Below are 15,679 nucleotides of genomic sequence, written 5' to 3' on the forward strand. Positions count from 1 at the left end.
GAGTTTGAGTGACTTAGTTTTTTTTATTTCCTCTGTCCACTTTACTTTTTCTGTTGCAGACAGGGTTTGTGTGACCTAGAGTGATAACATCTAAACTCCATGTTTCCACTTCTGTTACTTTGTGTGCTGGAATCTCTTCATTATATTTGTCTGTGGAGTTATGCTTTACTTCTGGTATTAAATTCTATAGACACATTGGAATGCCTTATAGGATCTGACAGCATGGTGACTGGTTTTTGGTTTGGGTTTGTTTGTTTTTCTTTGGCACACCTGGTTGTGTGGTAAGACTAGTTCCCTAATTGGGGCTCCAAGATACTTGTACTTCTGCTTTCTGAGGATCTTTCAGAGACAAAAGAGTAGTGTAGTCATGGGTAAAATAATCAAGTATGTATTTGTACTGAAATGATGCAGAACAGATGCCAGGATTCCAGCAAAAGCAAAAAAGAGGTAGACAGTGTCTGTTGTTCCTGGTGAAGCTGTCTTTGAGGAGATTCAGCATGAAGTATAGATGTGATGTGTATTTTTACTGACTTCTAACTTTTCTGTTAATTGTTGTTTTACCTAATTTGACAGACACAGTGGGAGGACTTATTCAGCAAAGCCTCACTGAATCTGGTTGCCATGAAGAAATCATTCTTTGGCTCAGTTATTTTCTTGTGTCGCCGACAAGTACCTGCCAAAACGCCCATTTTTCTGCCAGTGGATGAGACCCATTATAAGTGGGTTGAATCTTTAAAGGTGAGAATTTCTGTGTCCTGGATATATGAATTTCTAAATCGTTATCCTTTCTAAATGAGGTATTTAGCAGTGTTAAAAGTAGTGTGTGTACTTTCCCTAATCCTTGGGGCTTTGAGTACTATGTCCTTTCTGTGGTTCCTAGTAAAACAGCTTGGGGTTTGTCCCGCAGGAGATCTTGGCCGATTCATCCGAGCAGCCTGTGTGGTTGACTGCCACCAGTTGTGGGAACTCGGGAATTTTGGGAATGGTGAACTGCCTCCGCCTTGAATCAGAAGGCCATAGAATCAGGTATGTAAGCATGCCCTTGAGTCACAGCTGAAGATGACATTTTTTTGTTTGTTTGTTTAGCTTCTTTTCAGACCAGTAGCAAACCAAACAAAATTACAACTCTTGGCTTCTAGGTGTGTGTTCATTTCCAACTTGAACCCTTCATCAGCTGTCCCACCCACAAGTCATTCTTCCCTGGAGATGCAGAAGATTGTTCAGGGGGATCTGGTCATGAATGTGTATCGTGATGGGAAGTGGGGCTCCTTCCGGCATCTCCCATTGCAGCAAGGTAACTCCGTAAAGGTCTTGAAGGTCACTTACAGGGCCTTAAGCCTGGATGGATTTTGAGTGGAAAATTAGTAAAATACACATACACGTATAGATATAAAAAATTAATTATTATGTTTAATGGGTAATTTGAAATTAATCTGCTCCAGCTCAGAGTGAACAGTAGCATGCTCTGGTGCGAAGAGAGGAGGAATGCGCTCTTTAGGGTATGAGTGGTATTGCAGGGTAAGAAAGGGCTTTCTGCAGAACAGATAGAGGAGGAAGGAGCCAATTACACAAGAAATCCACTCTTTCTAGAAAGTGTGTGTCTGTGTTAATGTGTGTAAAGCTCTTACTCTTCCTATTTCTGCAGCACAACCTCAGGAGTTGACAGAATATGCCTATGTAAATGTGTTGACTCGTGGAGATCTCTCATCTCTTCGTTGGATTGTCTCCCCACTTCAACACTTCCAGGCAAATAATCCTGATATTCAACTCTGCAAAGTCTATTATGCGTCTCTCAACTTCCGGGACATTATGCTGGCCACAGGAAAGCTTTCTCCAGATGCAATCCCTGGTAAGTTAAAATTACACTAGAAGAAAGTCTGTTTATGTGTTACTGGTCTAAAATTTATTCACATCTCCTGAATGCTATTTATGTACTGTCTAAAGTGTGCATCATTTTTTGTTTAGCAAGAAAGCATACTTTTTTGAAAGGAAGTATAGCCCTGATGCAGGACTGTACACCAAAAAATCCTAAGTTCTGTTTCCAGTTGCAGTCTCATTTTTCATATGACAAAATTAATAGATCTGTGAGGAAACATTACTAGACCCATTGCTTAGATATCAAGCATGAGGTGAAACAACTTGATGGAGGTTCAGAGATGGGCAAAGTACGCACCAAGGTGAGGATGTCGATGTCTCATGCTGCTGGTCATGCTTTGCTTCTAAGGGAGAAAAAGGTGAGGTAAAGTAATCTCTTGCATACAAAATTAAGGTGAATATATCTCTCAGAGTCAAGAATTAATGTCGTGTCTGTTAAATGGTTTTAAAATGCCACTTAAACGAGAGGGAGCAGACCATGTAAAAAGTGCCTTTGCAAATTCTTACAGGCAACAAGACTAGGGCTGGGTTTCCCCTCATAATTGAGATTACTCTGCCTAAAATGGGTGCTTGTAAATATTGTTTCACAGTAAAGCTATTTTTGCTGTGATCGTTTTCTGTAGTTTATTTATTAATTCTATTTGAAAAAAGGAATAAAATTGCCTCTGAAAGAAGGTGTTTCCGTGAAATTTCTCAGATGAAAAATGGAAACAAAAACAAAATCATCAAAGATAAAGAGTAAGAATGAACAAGACCAAGTCCTTTTCTGCTACACTTGTAACAAGAAATTAATTGTAGTGACTTAAAACTGTGCATGGGCTAGACAAATCCTGGCTCTTTTTCCAGTTCTGTGGTTCCACCCTTCAGCAACTATTACAGTAAATTATTGACCAAGGGATTTTGGAAGAGAAATTTCCTTTCTAAAAGATGTTAATGTTGTTTTAGGTAACTGGGTTTTGCAGCAGTGCATGCTGGGCATGGAGTTCTCTGGACGGGACATGGCTGGAAGAAGAGTGATGGGATTACTGCCAGCAAAGGGGCTGGCTACAGTGGTAGACTGTGAAAAGAAGTTTCTGTGGGAGGTGCCTAAAAACTGGTAGGTCAACTTCTGTTTTCTAGTTGTGTATGTGGTTAAGATTTGCCTTCTTGCCTGAGGCTGATGACAGCCCAGATCAGACCAGAGGACTGCACAACTGGTAGATTCCCCTCTGGGAAATGATAGGATCTGTAGTCTCTTGAGCATCTGTAAGATTTGGCTTAGCTTAACTGCAGGAGTTGAATGCTAAGTTTCATACAGTGACTTGCACAAGGTTCTGTACTCTTTGGGATTTCAATGTTGCCTATATTGCTAGTTAGTTACTGAAATACTTTTGCAGAAAGATGAGACTCTGGCTGTGGTTATCAGCTGTATGATTGAGAACCATTTCTATTTTTTGGTTTACCTTAGCCTTTCTAGTGCAGAAAAGTAAGTTTCATCAGGAGAATCTAGTAGTTTTTTCTAGGGCTAAAATGTATTTTTACTCTTCTGCTTTACTTTTTAGGACTCTGGAAGAAGCAGCTTCAGTACCTGTGGTTTATGCCACTGCTTACTATGCTTTGGTGGTTCGAGGTAGAATGAAGAAGGGTGAGAGTGTCCTTGTTCACTCTGGCTCAGGAGGTGTTGGCCAAGCAGCCATTGCCATTGCCCTGAGTATGGGCTGCCGTGTCTTTACTACTGTAGGTGAGTACTAAGTGTCCAATGTTACGGGGGAAATTATTTATATAAAAGAGGAAATGTGTGTGTGTGTATGCATGTGTTTATATATACAAAGAATATGTATTATGTATATGCCTTTCCCCCTTTTCCTGTAACTCTGATCTTGTTCCTAGACTGAGAACAGGATACATGGTAAATATAGCTACTGACTATGCACTTGAAACTTCTACAACGCAGACAAATTTATCTCTATAGACTATATAATCTAAAGTACAGATGAACAGCTCAGTAATGTGATCAAATAATGTCTGTCCACCATAAGGCTTGGTCTGTTTCTGGTGATTGCTCATAAATGAGCTGTAACAACTAGATAGCCTTTGGCCTAAGGTTTGATGCCTTGAGAGCCTGAGAACTTTGAAGCAAGTGTTTGATGGCTAGTCAGACCTAGTCCTTGAGAAAAGATAAGCAGATGAAAATGGGCTGTTTCATCACAAAAAATTGAATGTCCAAGTCCTGACATTATTCCATCTGTTTTCTATTTCCAGGCTCCGCTGAGAAACGTGAATATCTCCAAGCAAGATTCCCACAGCTGGATGCTAATAGCTTTGCCAGCTCCCGAGATACTGCCTTTGAGCAACATGTACTGCGAGTTACCAATGGAAAAGGTAAGGTCAAGAAACGTTTTTCCTTCTTTTGGCAGCTATACCCACATCATGTGGTTGCACTTTCTAAAGCCAAAATGAGGAATAGAAAACAATGTTAGGCTCTCAGCAGAGCTGAGTTTATTAGATGGCTGTTTTTCCTGTCATTGCAGGTGTCAACCTAGTGCTAAATTCCTTGGCAGAAGAGAAGCTCCAAGCCAGTTTGCGTTGTCTCGCTCGACATGGTCGCTTCTTGGAAATAGGCAAATTTGATCTGTCTAACAACAGCCAGCTTGGTAAGATGGGGCGTTGGGAAGTACATCCTATTCAGTTTATGCAAGCATGACAGAACAACCTACATACTATCTTAACAAAAAGTAATCTTCAAATTTAGAAAAACTTTTAGCTGTAATAAATTCTTCACTTCTATCACTGACAAGTTATGTACTATTTTCAAGAAATATCTTCTTGGAGAAGATATTGGCACTTGGCATTTTTCTGGAAGCCTGCATATAGCATGCAAGATAACCATTATCTTCCTTAAAGTCTGTCTTAAAAAGTATGACAGTATATTCTTTAAAAGTATAAGACATGTTGCTCACAAAGTGCTTGTATAGGAAGGTTTTGAATAGAAGCAGCATTCTTTTCATGTAGCACTGCTTACCACTGTGTCTGTTAGCTTGTAAATCTTGTAGATCTGTTGGACATTGTTTCACTAAATATTTGTGCCATTTTGAATAGAATATGATAGTTCCAGTTAAAAGGGATGATCATCTAGTCCAGTTGCCTGACCACGTCAGCACTGACCAAAAATTGAAGCATATTAAGGTCCTTTCTCAAATGCCTCTTAAAAACTGACAGGCCTTTCTTGTGGAAACAGACAGAATGTACATGGGATTCCATCTTCTCTGTGACTCTTAACTCAGCTGTTACTTGATACAAAATGGGCTTTTTTAATATCAGTCTGGCCATGTTATAGCTTGCCCTTTTGGCACACATTTTTTTTGTGAGTAGAGTTTCTGTTAAACTGATCTATTAGTAAGAGAACAATTAATTTTTACAGCATTTAGAAAATGTAGAATTCTATCAACTAACTCCTCTGTCTCACACTAATAACCTACACAGAAATGTTTCTGAAGCAGATTTTGAAATGGTTTTGAAAAAGGTTTTGAAATGACAGCAGCAGCAGGTCATAACCAAGGGTTTTTTTTTCCCAGGAATGGCTCTCTTCCTCAAGAATGTGGCATTTCATGGGATCCTACTAGATGCAATCTTTGAGGGTGGAAACCAAGAGTGGGATATAGTATCAGAGTTGTTGACAAAAGGCATAAAAGATGGTGTGGTAAAACCCTTGAAGAGTACAGTCTTCAAAAAAGAAGAGGTAGAAGCTGCCTTCAGGTTCATGGCTCAAGGAAAACATATTGGCAAAGTTATGATCCAGGTAATGAGATATTGACTTCAATTCTCTTATGTATCTCTCATCATCTGTAGGTGACTATATTGGATATTTTGATCCAGTTCAAGTTGTAGCTGTATAACTAGGACAGTACAGCATTACTGTTTTTGCTGTTGATTTTATAATGAATGTAGCTGTAACGAATATAATTGTCACATCTGTCACTGATTCTACAATGTTTATTCCCACTGACTGAAGCAGCATAGCATGGAAAGATCAGAAATGCATTGTGTATCCAATCTTAACTACTTCTTTTCTTTTTTTTCTTTTGTCTTTTTTTTTCTCTTTTTCTTTTTGTGGAAAGATCCAAGAAGAGGAAAAGGAATATTCTGTAAGAAGGTCTGAACCAGTTAAAATCTCAGCCATCTCACGAACCTCCTGTCCACCTTCCAAATCCTACATCATCACAGGGGGCTTAGGAGGATTTGGGCTTGAGTTGGCACAGTGGCTAGTTGAGAGAGGAGCACAGAAGCTTATCCTGACATCTCGTTCTGGCATACGAACCGGTAAGCAAAAACTGTAACAGAACAGGCAACATGGTTGCCTTTCAATTGACCTTTATTTTAGTAGTTTTGTCTCTGTTTTCAAATGTCATCAAAAAATGGTGTCGTGATCTCTTTCCTCTCATTGATGTATTGTCTCACTTCAAACAAGCATTTATTCTAAAGGAGAAAGTATCTTTTAACTTGACCTATTTTTCATCTGCTTTTTTCTTTTTTTTCTTTTTCCCAGCTCTGCTCTCCACTTTGATCTCTTCAGAATATTTCTGAAATTCAGTTGTTCTCTATCTACTTGTACAAGTTTTGTCCAGTTCTCCTGTTGTAGCTTATTTGGGAATTATTTAGCTATTCAATTCCTATCTAGTCAGAAAAGTTTAAGGAGCAGGTTAACCAAAGTCTTATGGTTTGAATTCTTTATCCCAGACACACAGGGCACACTGTCCACTTTTATTTTTTGCAGGCTACCAAGCTAGACGTGTTAGAGAGTGGAAGGCACTAGGAATCCAAGTGTTGGTATCTACCAGTGATATTGGAACACTAGAAGGAGCACAGCGATTGATAGAAGAAGCCTTGCAGCTTGGCCCAGTTGGAGGCATCTTTAATTTGGCTGTGGTAAGTGACAAATATGCTTAGGAGTTAATAGCAGTCATTTGAGTGTCTGTCTTAATACAGTTTTAGATTGCCTTTTTGTATATCAAAGGACTCTGCTTTGGCCTTACCTGGTGACATAGGGCTTCCTGGTCTGGCCCCTCGGCCTGGGAAGCAACAGTATTTGGCCAGCAGTCTCAGTTCTGAGATAAGATAAATGTTTTAAGAGACTCCTGGAGACAAAATCCCATACAGAGCTTTCCAGTTGAAGGCTGCAGTGGCAGTAGTGAAAAAAATAGACTTACCACAAGCTGTGTCTCCCTTACTGTATTTCAGGATTTGTCTTTAAAATAAAGTTACAAAAATGCATTGCGCAGTGATGACCTCCTATATCTCAGTCTAACACAATAAATTCAAACAAAAGAACTGTAGATACTGAGACTGCACTTATTTTTTTTTCCTCCTCTGCCTCTTCAATAGGTCCTTAGAGATGCCATGATTGAAAATCAGACCCCAGAATTATTTGTGGAGGTCAACAAGCCCAAGTATTCAGGCACCCTTCATTTGGATTGGTAAGTGGCTGTAGAAGGGATAGATATGAACTAATCTTGTGGTCACAGAGCTGATCAAACGTGGTCATTTTAGTCTCGCACTAGCCTTCTACGGTAACACGTAGTTAGCAGGTTTTTTTCTGATGGCTTTTCTCTCTCCTGTCTTGCTCCAAGGGTGACTCGTAAGAAGTGTCCAGACCTGGACTATTTTGTTGTGTTCTCCTCTGTAAGCTGTGGAAGAGGAAATGCTGGACAAAGTAATTATGGTTTTGCCAATTCTACCATGGAGCGTATCTGTGAGCAGCGGCATCATGATGGACTCCCCGGTAAGATGACTTTACTCATTCTGCAGAATAATCTATCCCACCAAACATCCAGAGGAGGTCCAGCCCACCAGACATGTATGCACTGAACGATAATGAATGCTGAAGGCATGTTTCCTCTCCTAGCTCTTATACTGAGTCATTCATGTATGAATGAACACTGACCATTTAACAGTACAAAGGAGATGGAGGGTGTAACTCAGTTTTATTCTGCTACATTCTTTAGTTAGTTACCTAGTGTGTTCCTCTGATTTCTTCTCCAGGTCTGGCAATCCAGTGGGGAGCCATTGGTGATGTGGGTATCCTTCTGAAGACAATGGGAAACAAAGAGGTTGTGGTTGGGGGGACCATTCCCCAGCAAATCAGCTCATGCCTGGAGGTGCTCGATACCTTCCTGAATCAGCCTCATCCTGTCACATCCAGTTTTGTCCTAGCAGAGAAGGTCTCTGTGAAAGCTGAAGGAGGCAGTCAGCGGGATCTGGTAGAAGCTGTTGCTCACATCCTGGGTGAGTTCTCAGACCTAAGTGTTGCTGGGCAGTGTTGACCATTTCAATGCAGTGGTGCTGCTGTAGATGCTCTGCTCAGCATCTCCTGATTTCCTGCGATGTGGGTGTGGTGTTGCTACTTGAAATTTAAATTGGGGTGTCCCCATGCTGCAAAAGTAGGTTTTCTGTAATTACTTGACTGGTCGCCTGTCATCCCATGTGAACATCTAGTAACCGTAGCTTAACTACGCATTATTTGAACCTGCTTCCTTTTACTACCCTTGTTCTTGTGTTGAAAGTGAATGATCTGTGTCAACTCTGTGTTCCGCTTCAGCTGTGCAGACAGCAGTGTGTACTGATGCTTTGTTTTCTACCAAAAGAGGTACTGATAAATTAAAAGCAATCTCCTGAGTATTACTTAAGGAACTGTGTGCAATAACTGACAGCAAATCTGACCTCAGAGAACAGACGTGGCTTCTAGAACTCATAGTAAATTGTCTGGGAAATTGTATGAGTTTTGGGCTTAGTTTGGAAGGAGAGAGTGTGAAAACAATGAAGGGAGCAGCTAGTAGTAAGAAGCATAAAGGTGGGAAGGGTGGCAACATGGGGCAGCACAAGGTGGTGGAGAGGAAGAAGTGCTGTAGAGGCAAGTGTTATTACAAGAAGTCTTTTTACAGGTAGGGAAGGAGTGAGAGACTTAAACATTCTGAAAATTGAAAGCGAAAAGGTAATGAAGACCAGAGGAATCTCCTTCTCCAGTGCGATAGACATCAAGTGTTGCAGTCAACCATCATTGACACTGATAACTTTCATCTCATATTTTAGCTATGGAAAATGTTTTGTTTGTGTACTTTTTTCAGGTGTCCGTGATGTGAGTAGTCTGAACGCTGATAGTTCCTTGGCAGACTTGGGCTTGGATTCCTTAATGGGTGTCGAGGTGCGCCAGACACTGGAGAGAGACTATGACATTGTTATGACCATGAGAGAAATTAGACTCCTTACAATCAACAAGCTGCGTGAACTTTCTTCCAAGTCTGGGACAACAGAGGGTAAAGTTTCTGGATCAGAGTTGCTACCAATCACCGAAGCCCAAACAATTAAGCTCACAATCCCATTGCTTTTGTATCTAGGGACATAAACCTCTATCCAGTAATGAAATATTGAAGCTCCTTAAAGCTGGAAGGCTTTTAAGTGGTAGAGATGTCACTGAAGTGTATTGACCATTGGGTCAGGCCCATCAGTTCTGGGGGCAGGGTCGGTGTGAGCATGAAAGCTACTTTCTTGTCTGGCTACTGTCTGCACGTGTACTCTTACACAGCCATGTGCAGGATGTGATTTGAGACCTTTTACCTATCTGAGGAGTAAACACTGAAATGTCATGCTTTTATTGTAAGCTGTTGCAGTTGCTGCAGAGTGATTAACAATATGTCTGTGCTGTGATGACTAACCCAGAGCAGCCCTGAGAGTCTCCTTTAGAGCTATGGCTAAATGCACAAGACTGATCGTCAACCTAATTGTGTTTGTCTGGTGTGCTTCCCCTTAAGAGCTGAAACCATCCCAAGTGATGAAGACAGGTGCTGGCGAACCTCCAAAACTAGATTTGAACAACTTGTTGGTGAACCCAGAAGGGCCAACGATCACCCGTATCAACGATGTTCAGAGCACTGAGCGCCCTCTTTTCCTTGTTCACCCCATTGAAGGATCCACTGCTGTTTTCAAAACTCTTGCCTCCAAACTTCATATGCCCTGCTATGGGTTCCAGTGCACAAAAGGTATCTCAGTTCTTTGGCATTTCGAATTTTTAAATGTAACATTCTGAATTTTAGTTGCCTTATAAACACAGAGTTTTGTTTATAGACTCTTAAACTTGAAGGATCAAGTAGCAGTACTATAGTCTGCATAGGGTTGTGTCAAACATCCCCAAGTAATAAGAGAAGTACTAGGTTAGATTGAAGAGCTTATGTATGGGGAAGTGGAACAAATTGATGTTGCATTGAGTCCCTGCCATCATATAAGCATGCAGAAGAAAACCATGGCATGCTGTTCTACCTGTCTTCAGGAGGGAGGAACATTACTATTCCTTGTCAAAAATGTAAGGTGCTAACCATAATTTAGAAACTTGCCTTCAAAATAGCCTGGCTGTTTTCAACAAGGTTGTTTCTGAACTCATAAAACCAGAATTGTCTCTGCCAATGTCCTTTCACAAAAGTCTGTTTCTGTTTTGCTTCCATGTTCTAGTTGCTCCCTTGGACAGCATACAGAGCCTGGCAACCTATTACATTAACTGCATGAAGCAGATACAGCCTGAAGGACCTTACCGCATTGCTGGATATTCTTTCGGTGCCTGTGTAGCCTTTGAAATGTGCTCCCAACTGCAAGCACAACATAAAGGTTCCCATGCGCTCAACAGTCTATTCCTCTTTGATGGATCTCATTCCTTTGTGGCAGCATACACTCAGGTAAGAGATAAAAAGAAAAATCTTCTGTCTGAGGACCATCCTGTGTTGTCAGGGCTCATGTTCTGAAAGCTCACTGTTTCAGACATGAATCATCTGAAAAGCTGACAGATTTTTCTTGACGTGGGTAGCTATATAGGCAATGGATGTTTAGAGGTTGCTGAAGGGTGGAAGCATATGGGGTAGGTGTGGGCTGGCACACAAACGCTCTTATTATGGTAAACTGTAATATTGGCATGTCTTCTGGAACATGCTGAAGCCTGCAAGATCATTTTGTAGAAGTGCTAGGACCTTGCTCCTAAGCCTTCCTCTCCATTTCATTGTGCTTTCTAGAGGATACTAGGCACTTGGGAATCTTTCTAATCCAACCTCAGGATATCTTCCTCTCCACCTCAAGCTTTAGTCTTACCTTTTTTCTTTCTTGCCTCTTCTCCACCCCACTCTTTTTTTTCCTCAGTCCAAAGCCCTCTCGTATTTGCATTTTATTATTCTCTTCACCAGAGATACAGAGCCAAGCTAAGCCAAGGAAATGAGGCTGCATTGGAGACTGAAGCATTGTGTGCCTTTGTTCAGCAATTTACAGGCATTGAATACAATAAGGTAAGGCTTCTCTTATATCTCATTATGTTTCACAAGAAAAGTGTGTGGGCTTGTAGTTTGTTTTTAAAAGATTAATGGGTGAAAAATATTAATATTTCCAGCTGCTGGAGATTCTCCTGCCCCTGAAAGATCTGGAGGCTCGTGTGAATGCTGCTGCTGACCTGATAACTCAGGTTCATACACACATCAATCGTGAAGCACTCTGCTTTGCTGCTACTTCCTTTTACCATAAACTGAAGGCTGCCGACAAGTATATACCCGAGTCCAAGTATCATGGGAATGTGACGCTAGTGCGGGCTAAGTCTCACAATGAATATGAAGAAGGTCTGGGTGGAGACTACCGACTCTCGGAGGTCAGTCTGAGGCCCACTGGTGACTGTTGAGGTTGTCGTGATACTTGGGGGAGCAAATGAAAAGCATGGAAAACCATCCTTGCTGAGGGAGGTGGGACAAAACCAACATGAAGGAAATTACTGTTCTGCAGCTGTCATGCTCTTAACAAGAATCAAAGTTCCAAAAGGCAAATGAGTTGATTGATTACACATATTTTCTCAGGGTAATGAGGGCCAGGAAAAGATCTAACCTCTATACTGGATAAGTGACTGTTTACTATAGCTAATTCTTGCAGCTCTCTAGATAGACGTTAGATAATAGATGCTAAAAGGAGCAATTTGATAGAAGTAACTTTTAACCTCCTCCTTTCACTTTAGACCCCCTAAAGTTGGTCCATTGCATGAGCAGATTTCTGAAGAGAAAGTGTCAGCCTTCTGACAATAGAAGGCAGCTTTTTCTTAGTTACCTTTTGTGGACAACTTAGCAATTAGTATGTGGGTTTCTTGTATGCCTAAGAAACTTAGGCCTGTAGTGCAGGAAAGGTGACTGCTCTTTAGCCCCTGTTCATGTAAAACAGATAAGTGTCTTACATTATGGTACAGATACCAGGGAAAAAGAAGCAGTTTTCAGAACCACCACCTTATTCTGGCATACCCTGTCCACATTCATTATTGATTCCAGACTAATTTGTATGTTATTAAAGTTACATAGTGACCTCAAATTCATGATGGTGTGAGAAATATTAGGGGGAGGGGAGCGTTATTAGGTTTTCATAAGGGCTTGGAAGTAGCTACTTTATCATTCATTCTTTGTTAGTATTGGGTTGGTTGGCTTCCTGCCCAGATTATGTTCTGAGTGGATCACCTGGCTGGCTGTCAGACAATCATGTTTTGAAATGCTGGTTCCAAACAGTGCCTTACAGCTGATCTATGAAAATGTGCCAGCATAAAATCAACGCTGTTTTCAGCTGAATTTGATAGAAACAGTGGTGTAAACCATGAGTAACCTAGAAGACTTACAAACCCAAAATGTCTAGATAACCAGCTGTTTTGTAAATTGTGAATGTAAAGTTTTTCTTTTTCACACCTGTGCAGGTATGCGATGGGAAAGTATCTGTCCACGTCGTTGAAGGGGATCACCGCACTATGTTGGAGGGAAATGGCGCTGAATCAATTATTGGGATCATCCACAGCTCACTGGCAGAACCACGTGTCAGTGTCAGAGAGGGTTAACTTGAGCTTACTTACTGTCAATGGTGAAGAAAATGCCAACATTCCTTGTTATGATGGACCCCGAGGAACTCTTCCTGTTTTTCAACATCTCATATGCTCTGCTGCCAGAACTGGGAAGTCCAGCTGAACTTGATGGGTTTTACTCTCTCCCTCTCTTGCTCATCTTTTCCTTTCCCAAATTCTATGGGTTCTCTCTCCTCTTGCCCTTCCAATTCTTTGTTTTCCCGTAGTATCCCTGTCCATGTTATTCAAGTGCAGTGACTCTGTAACTGTGCACTGCTGCGAGGGTTTCCTGCTGATGGTTGGTTCCTGCACCCTTGGCAGTATGAAAAAACAAATTTAGAAGTAGATTTCTTGTGCTTTATATATGTCTTAACAGTATTCCAAAGGGTATGTGATAGCACTTGTTGACCAAGCCCAGTGAGCCAGGGGGAGGAGCTGCAGCTGATTTCTGAGATACCTTTTGTCTGTGAAGAATCTGTCTGTAGTTAGGTCAGAAAGAGAATTCCATTGAGGCTTTTATAACTATATTTTTTTAATTTGATATATTCTAAGTATTTATTGTGTCAAACCAGAGACTTCTTACCTGGTTTTAATTTATCATGGGTTATAGGAAAAAAGAAACATGCCCTTTTCAAGGGGGTAGTTGCCCATTTGTTAAACCAAAGTGCATCTTTGGAACAGTCTGGTTTCTTTTGTTGCCGTTTGCTTTGGGTTTCTTTGTTTGTTTTTTCCCCCACTGCTCTACCTTGTTCAGTCGGGGAAAGGAGTAGGAAGGAGGGTTCTTGCCATCATCCATTATTTGAGCAGGAGGGGGGGGGGGGAAAGGGTGGATGGTTTGACAGATACCACTGTATTTAACAGCCTTAACTTGGGCATGATCAATAAAGGCAGAGCTGTCCCTAGCCTGGTACTTTGTTTATATTTGTACAAGGTTCTGTGCTCTGCTATAGAACATTAAGACTACTGCTTATTCCCTCCCACTGCCATTCTCACCACCCAGCCAGACATATGGAATGAGGGTGGAAGTAGAATTCTTCAATGAGAATTGAACCTGCCCCTGCTTCTCCCATAACTAAAGCTCAGGCAAACATACAAGCACTTATCCAAAGCCCCGTTATATTTTATTTAGCACAGGGCTTGCTTAAGCCTTGTGTAGTGATTTTCCTATCAGTTACAAGGCTGGAGATCCCACATAAGTTAGCTAAGTAATCAGTTTGATGGTATGGTTTTAAGATCTTTTTAAAGGAAGCTTGCATAAAGTTCAAGTTAAAAAATCTTGCCTTCTTGCTGGATCTATCCTTTCCGAAATCAGTACATCCTTGCTACACTTATGATACAGAGGACACCTGGGTATCAACAAAGCACCAACTAGGAGGAGCTGTTGTGCCTCTCAGAACTGCTGTAAAACCCCAGTTCTCTCTATCTTCCCCAGTGAAGTATCCTGCTAGTACAGGAGCATTCCAGTGGCAGGAATAGGTGGCTTTTCACTGCAGGTTCTGACCTAGTGTCTTTTGTTTATACCACCCTCTGTTGATAGTGGCTGGGTTAACTGGTTTTAGTTTTATAACGTATTTCTTTTGTGAAATCTGAAATAAAGACAACATAATGTCAGCTTAAAGCATTTAAAAAAATAAATCTTGTCCTTTTTTTTTTTTTTCATACTTTTTGGTCTGAGAAGTGTCTTTTTCTCTTTGGGTTTCCTAGTATTAAACAGAATTGATCACTGGTTGGCTTTTTGTCTTATTCTCTACTGCTATTTCTTAATCCTGTGTTTCATCTGGAATCTCATTTCTTGGTATAAAGCAAAAACTGCTGCTGGCATATCTGATTTGGAGTCTGTAGAAATAATAAAAATAAAGAAGACTTGTTATTCTGGAGCACGGTTTCTTACTGGCATGATTTTGGCACGCACCCCATAAGACTGTAGTGAAAACTCTGAAATTCTAATTCTGGCTCCATTGTTACGGCTTTGGATGAGCCATTACTGTTACTGCCTTAAGTGTCCTTACCTCTAAAATGGGACTAATAGCAGCTGCCTCAGGGTGGGCAGTATAACCTTAATAGTAAGAAGTTACAGCACATAGCACATGCAGTCATCAGCATTAAAGCTGTTATCTTCTACTGTGTTCCTCGTGGGGAAAAAAGTATGCTTCTCTTGCCAAAGACAATAGCTAAAAAATGGCAATAAGGGTCACAGTTTAACAGAACTGGTACTTTAAACAGACAGTATATGGAGACAAACTTTCAGTTGTTGACAGAGGTCAAGTAAAAGGCAGAAGATTAAAGATAGAATGGTGATAAAGGAAGCAGTTAGCTTTTCCTGCAATTAGTTGTTACCCTACTGAAGACCAGATACCTTGCCAGTAAATTGGGGTGGAAAGAAAAAAAAAACAAAACAAAAACCACCAAGCCCTGGTGAAGCTGCCTAAGAGGAAATGGGAGTGTTGAAGGAGGGCTGGAGAGGCGTATTTTAAAGCAGAAGTGGTGGTTTAGGCCTCTTGGATGGAGTGGTAGACTATAGAAAATAATCAGAAGAGTTGGAAGTTTAGCGGCCTCTTGAAGGGTTCAACACAGCCAGGAGTGCTAGAAAGTTGGAGAGGGGGAAAGAAATAGAGGCTGTGGCAGTAAACTTGAACATTGAAGACTGTCAGTGCACGAGCTCCAACAGAGCTGCTGAACAATTGACTCATAAATGGAAGCCTGCCTAGGCTCTAGTGCTTCACTCTTGCATATAAGGACTTAATGTTTGAGGGTTTTCCTTTTTAAAAAAAACCAACAACTAAACCCTATAACTAAGGTAACTTTTTTTTTTCCCACTGGAATAGAGATGCAGCATTTTTGACATTCTGGAAGGTATTGGCAGATGAGAAGAGGAAATCCTCCACTACCATCTGGTGGTGGTCTGTAGTGTATAAAGTGCTGCAGAATGAACGGCTTTAT

The 15,679-nt window shown here is 40.9% G+C and overlaps 1 protein-coding gene across 1 annotated transcript in view; it reads left to right on the forward strand.

The window, feature by feature from the left end:
* FASN (fatty acid synthase) overlaps nucleotides 1-14,616 on the forward strand; it is a 38,664-nt gene extending 24,048 nt beyond the window's left edge. Inside the window, exons 24-43 of the mRNA XM_030461528.1 lie at nucleotides 574-738; nucleotides 908-1,026; nucleotides 1,140-1,294; nucleotides 1,646-1,849; nucleotides 2,821-2,971; nucleotides 3,417-3,595; nucleotides 4,117-4,236; nucleotides 4,386-4,508; nucleotides 5,430-5,653; nucleotides 5,973-6,174; nucleotides 6,629-6,780; nucleotides 7,237-7,328; nucleotides 7,482-7,633; nucleotides 7,894-8,136; nucleotides 8,976-9,164; nucleotides 9,660-9,887; nucleotides 10,354-10,574; nucleotides 11,073-11,171; nucleotides 11,273-11,524; nucleotides 12,599-14,616. Coding sequence (XP_030317388.1) covers nucleotides 574-738; nucleotides 908-1,026; nucleotides 1,140-1,294; nucleotides 1,646-1,849; nucleotides 2,821-2,971; nucleotides 3,417-3,595; nucleotides 4,117-4,236; nucleotides 4,386-4,508; nucleotides 5,430-5,653; nucleotides 5,973-6,174; nucleotides 6,629-6,780; nucleotides 7,237-7,328; nucleotides 7,482-7,633; nucleotides 7,894-8,136; nucleotides 8,976-9,164; nucleotides 9,660-9,887; nucleotides 10,354-10,574; nucleotides 11,073-11,171; nucleotides 11,273-11,524; nucleotides 12,599-12,736 — 3,408 coding nt within the window. The 3' untranslated portion in view covers nucleotides 12,737-14,616. The remainder of the gene's footprint in view (nucleotides 1-573; nucleotides 739-907; nucleotides 1,027-1,139; nucleotides 1,295-1,645; nucleotides 1,850-2,820; nucleotides 2,972-3,416; nucleotides 3,596-4,116; nucleotides 4,237-4,385; nucleotides 4,509-5,429; nucleotides 5,654-5,972; nucleotides 6,175-6,628; nucleotides 6,781-7,236; nucleotides 7,329-7,481; nucleotides 7,634-7,893; nucleotides 8,137-8,975; nucleotides 9,165-9,659; nucleotides 9,888-10,353; nucleotides 10,575-11,072; nucleotides 11,172-11,272; nucleotides 11,525-12,598) is intronic.
* Nucleotides 14,617-15,679: the final 1,063 nt, after the last annotated feature.

The sequence above is a fragment of the Calypte anna genome, chromosome 18, assembly GCF_003957555.1.
Source record: "Calypte anna isolate BGI_N300 chromosome 18, bCalAnn1_v1.p, whole genome shotgun sequence".
In the NCBI taxonomy this organism is placed as follows: Eukaryota; Metazoa; Chordata; class Aves; order Apodiformes; family Trochilidae; genus Calypte; species Calypte anna.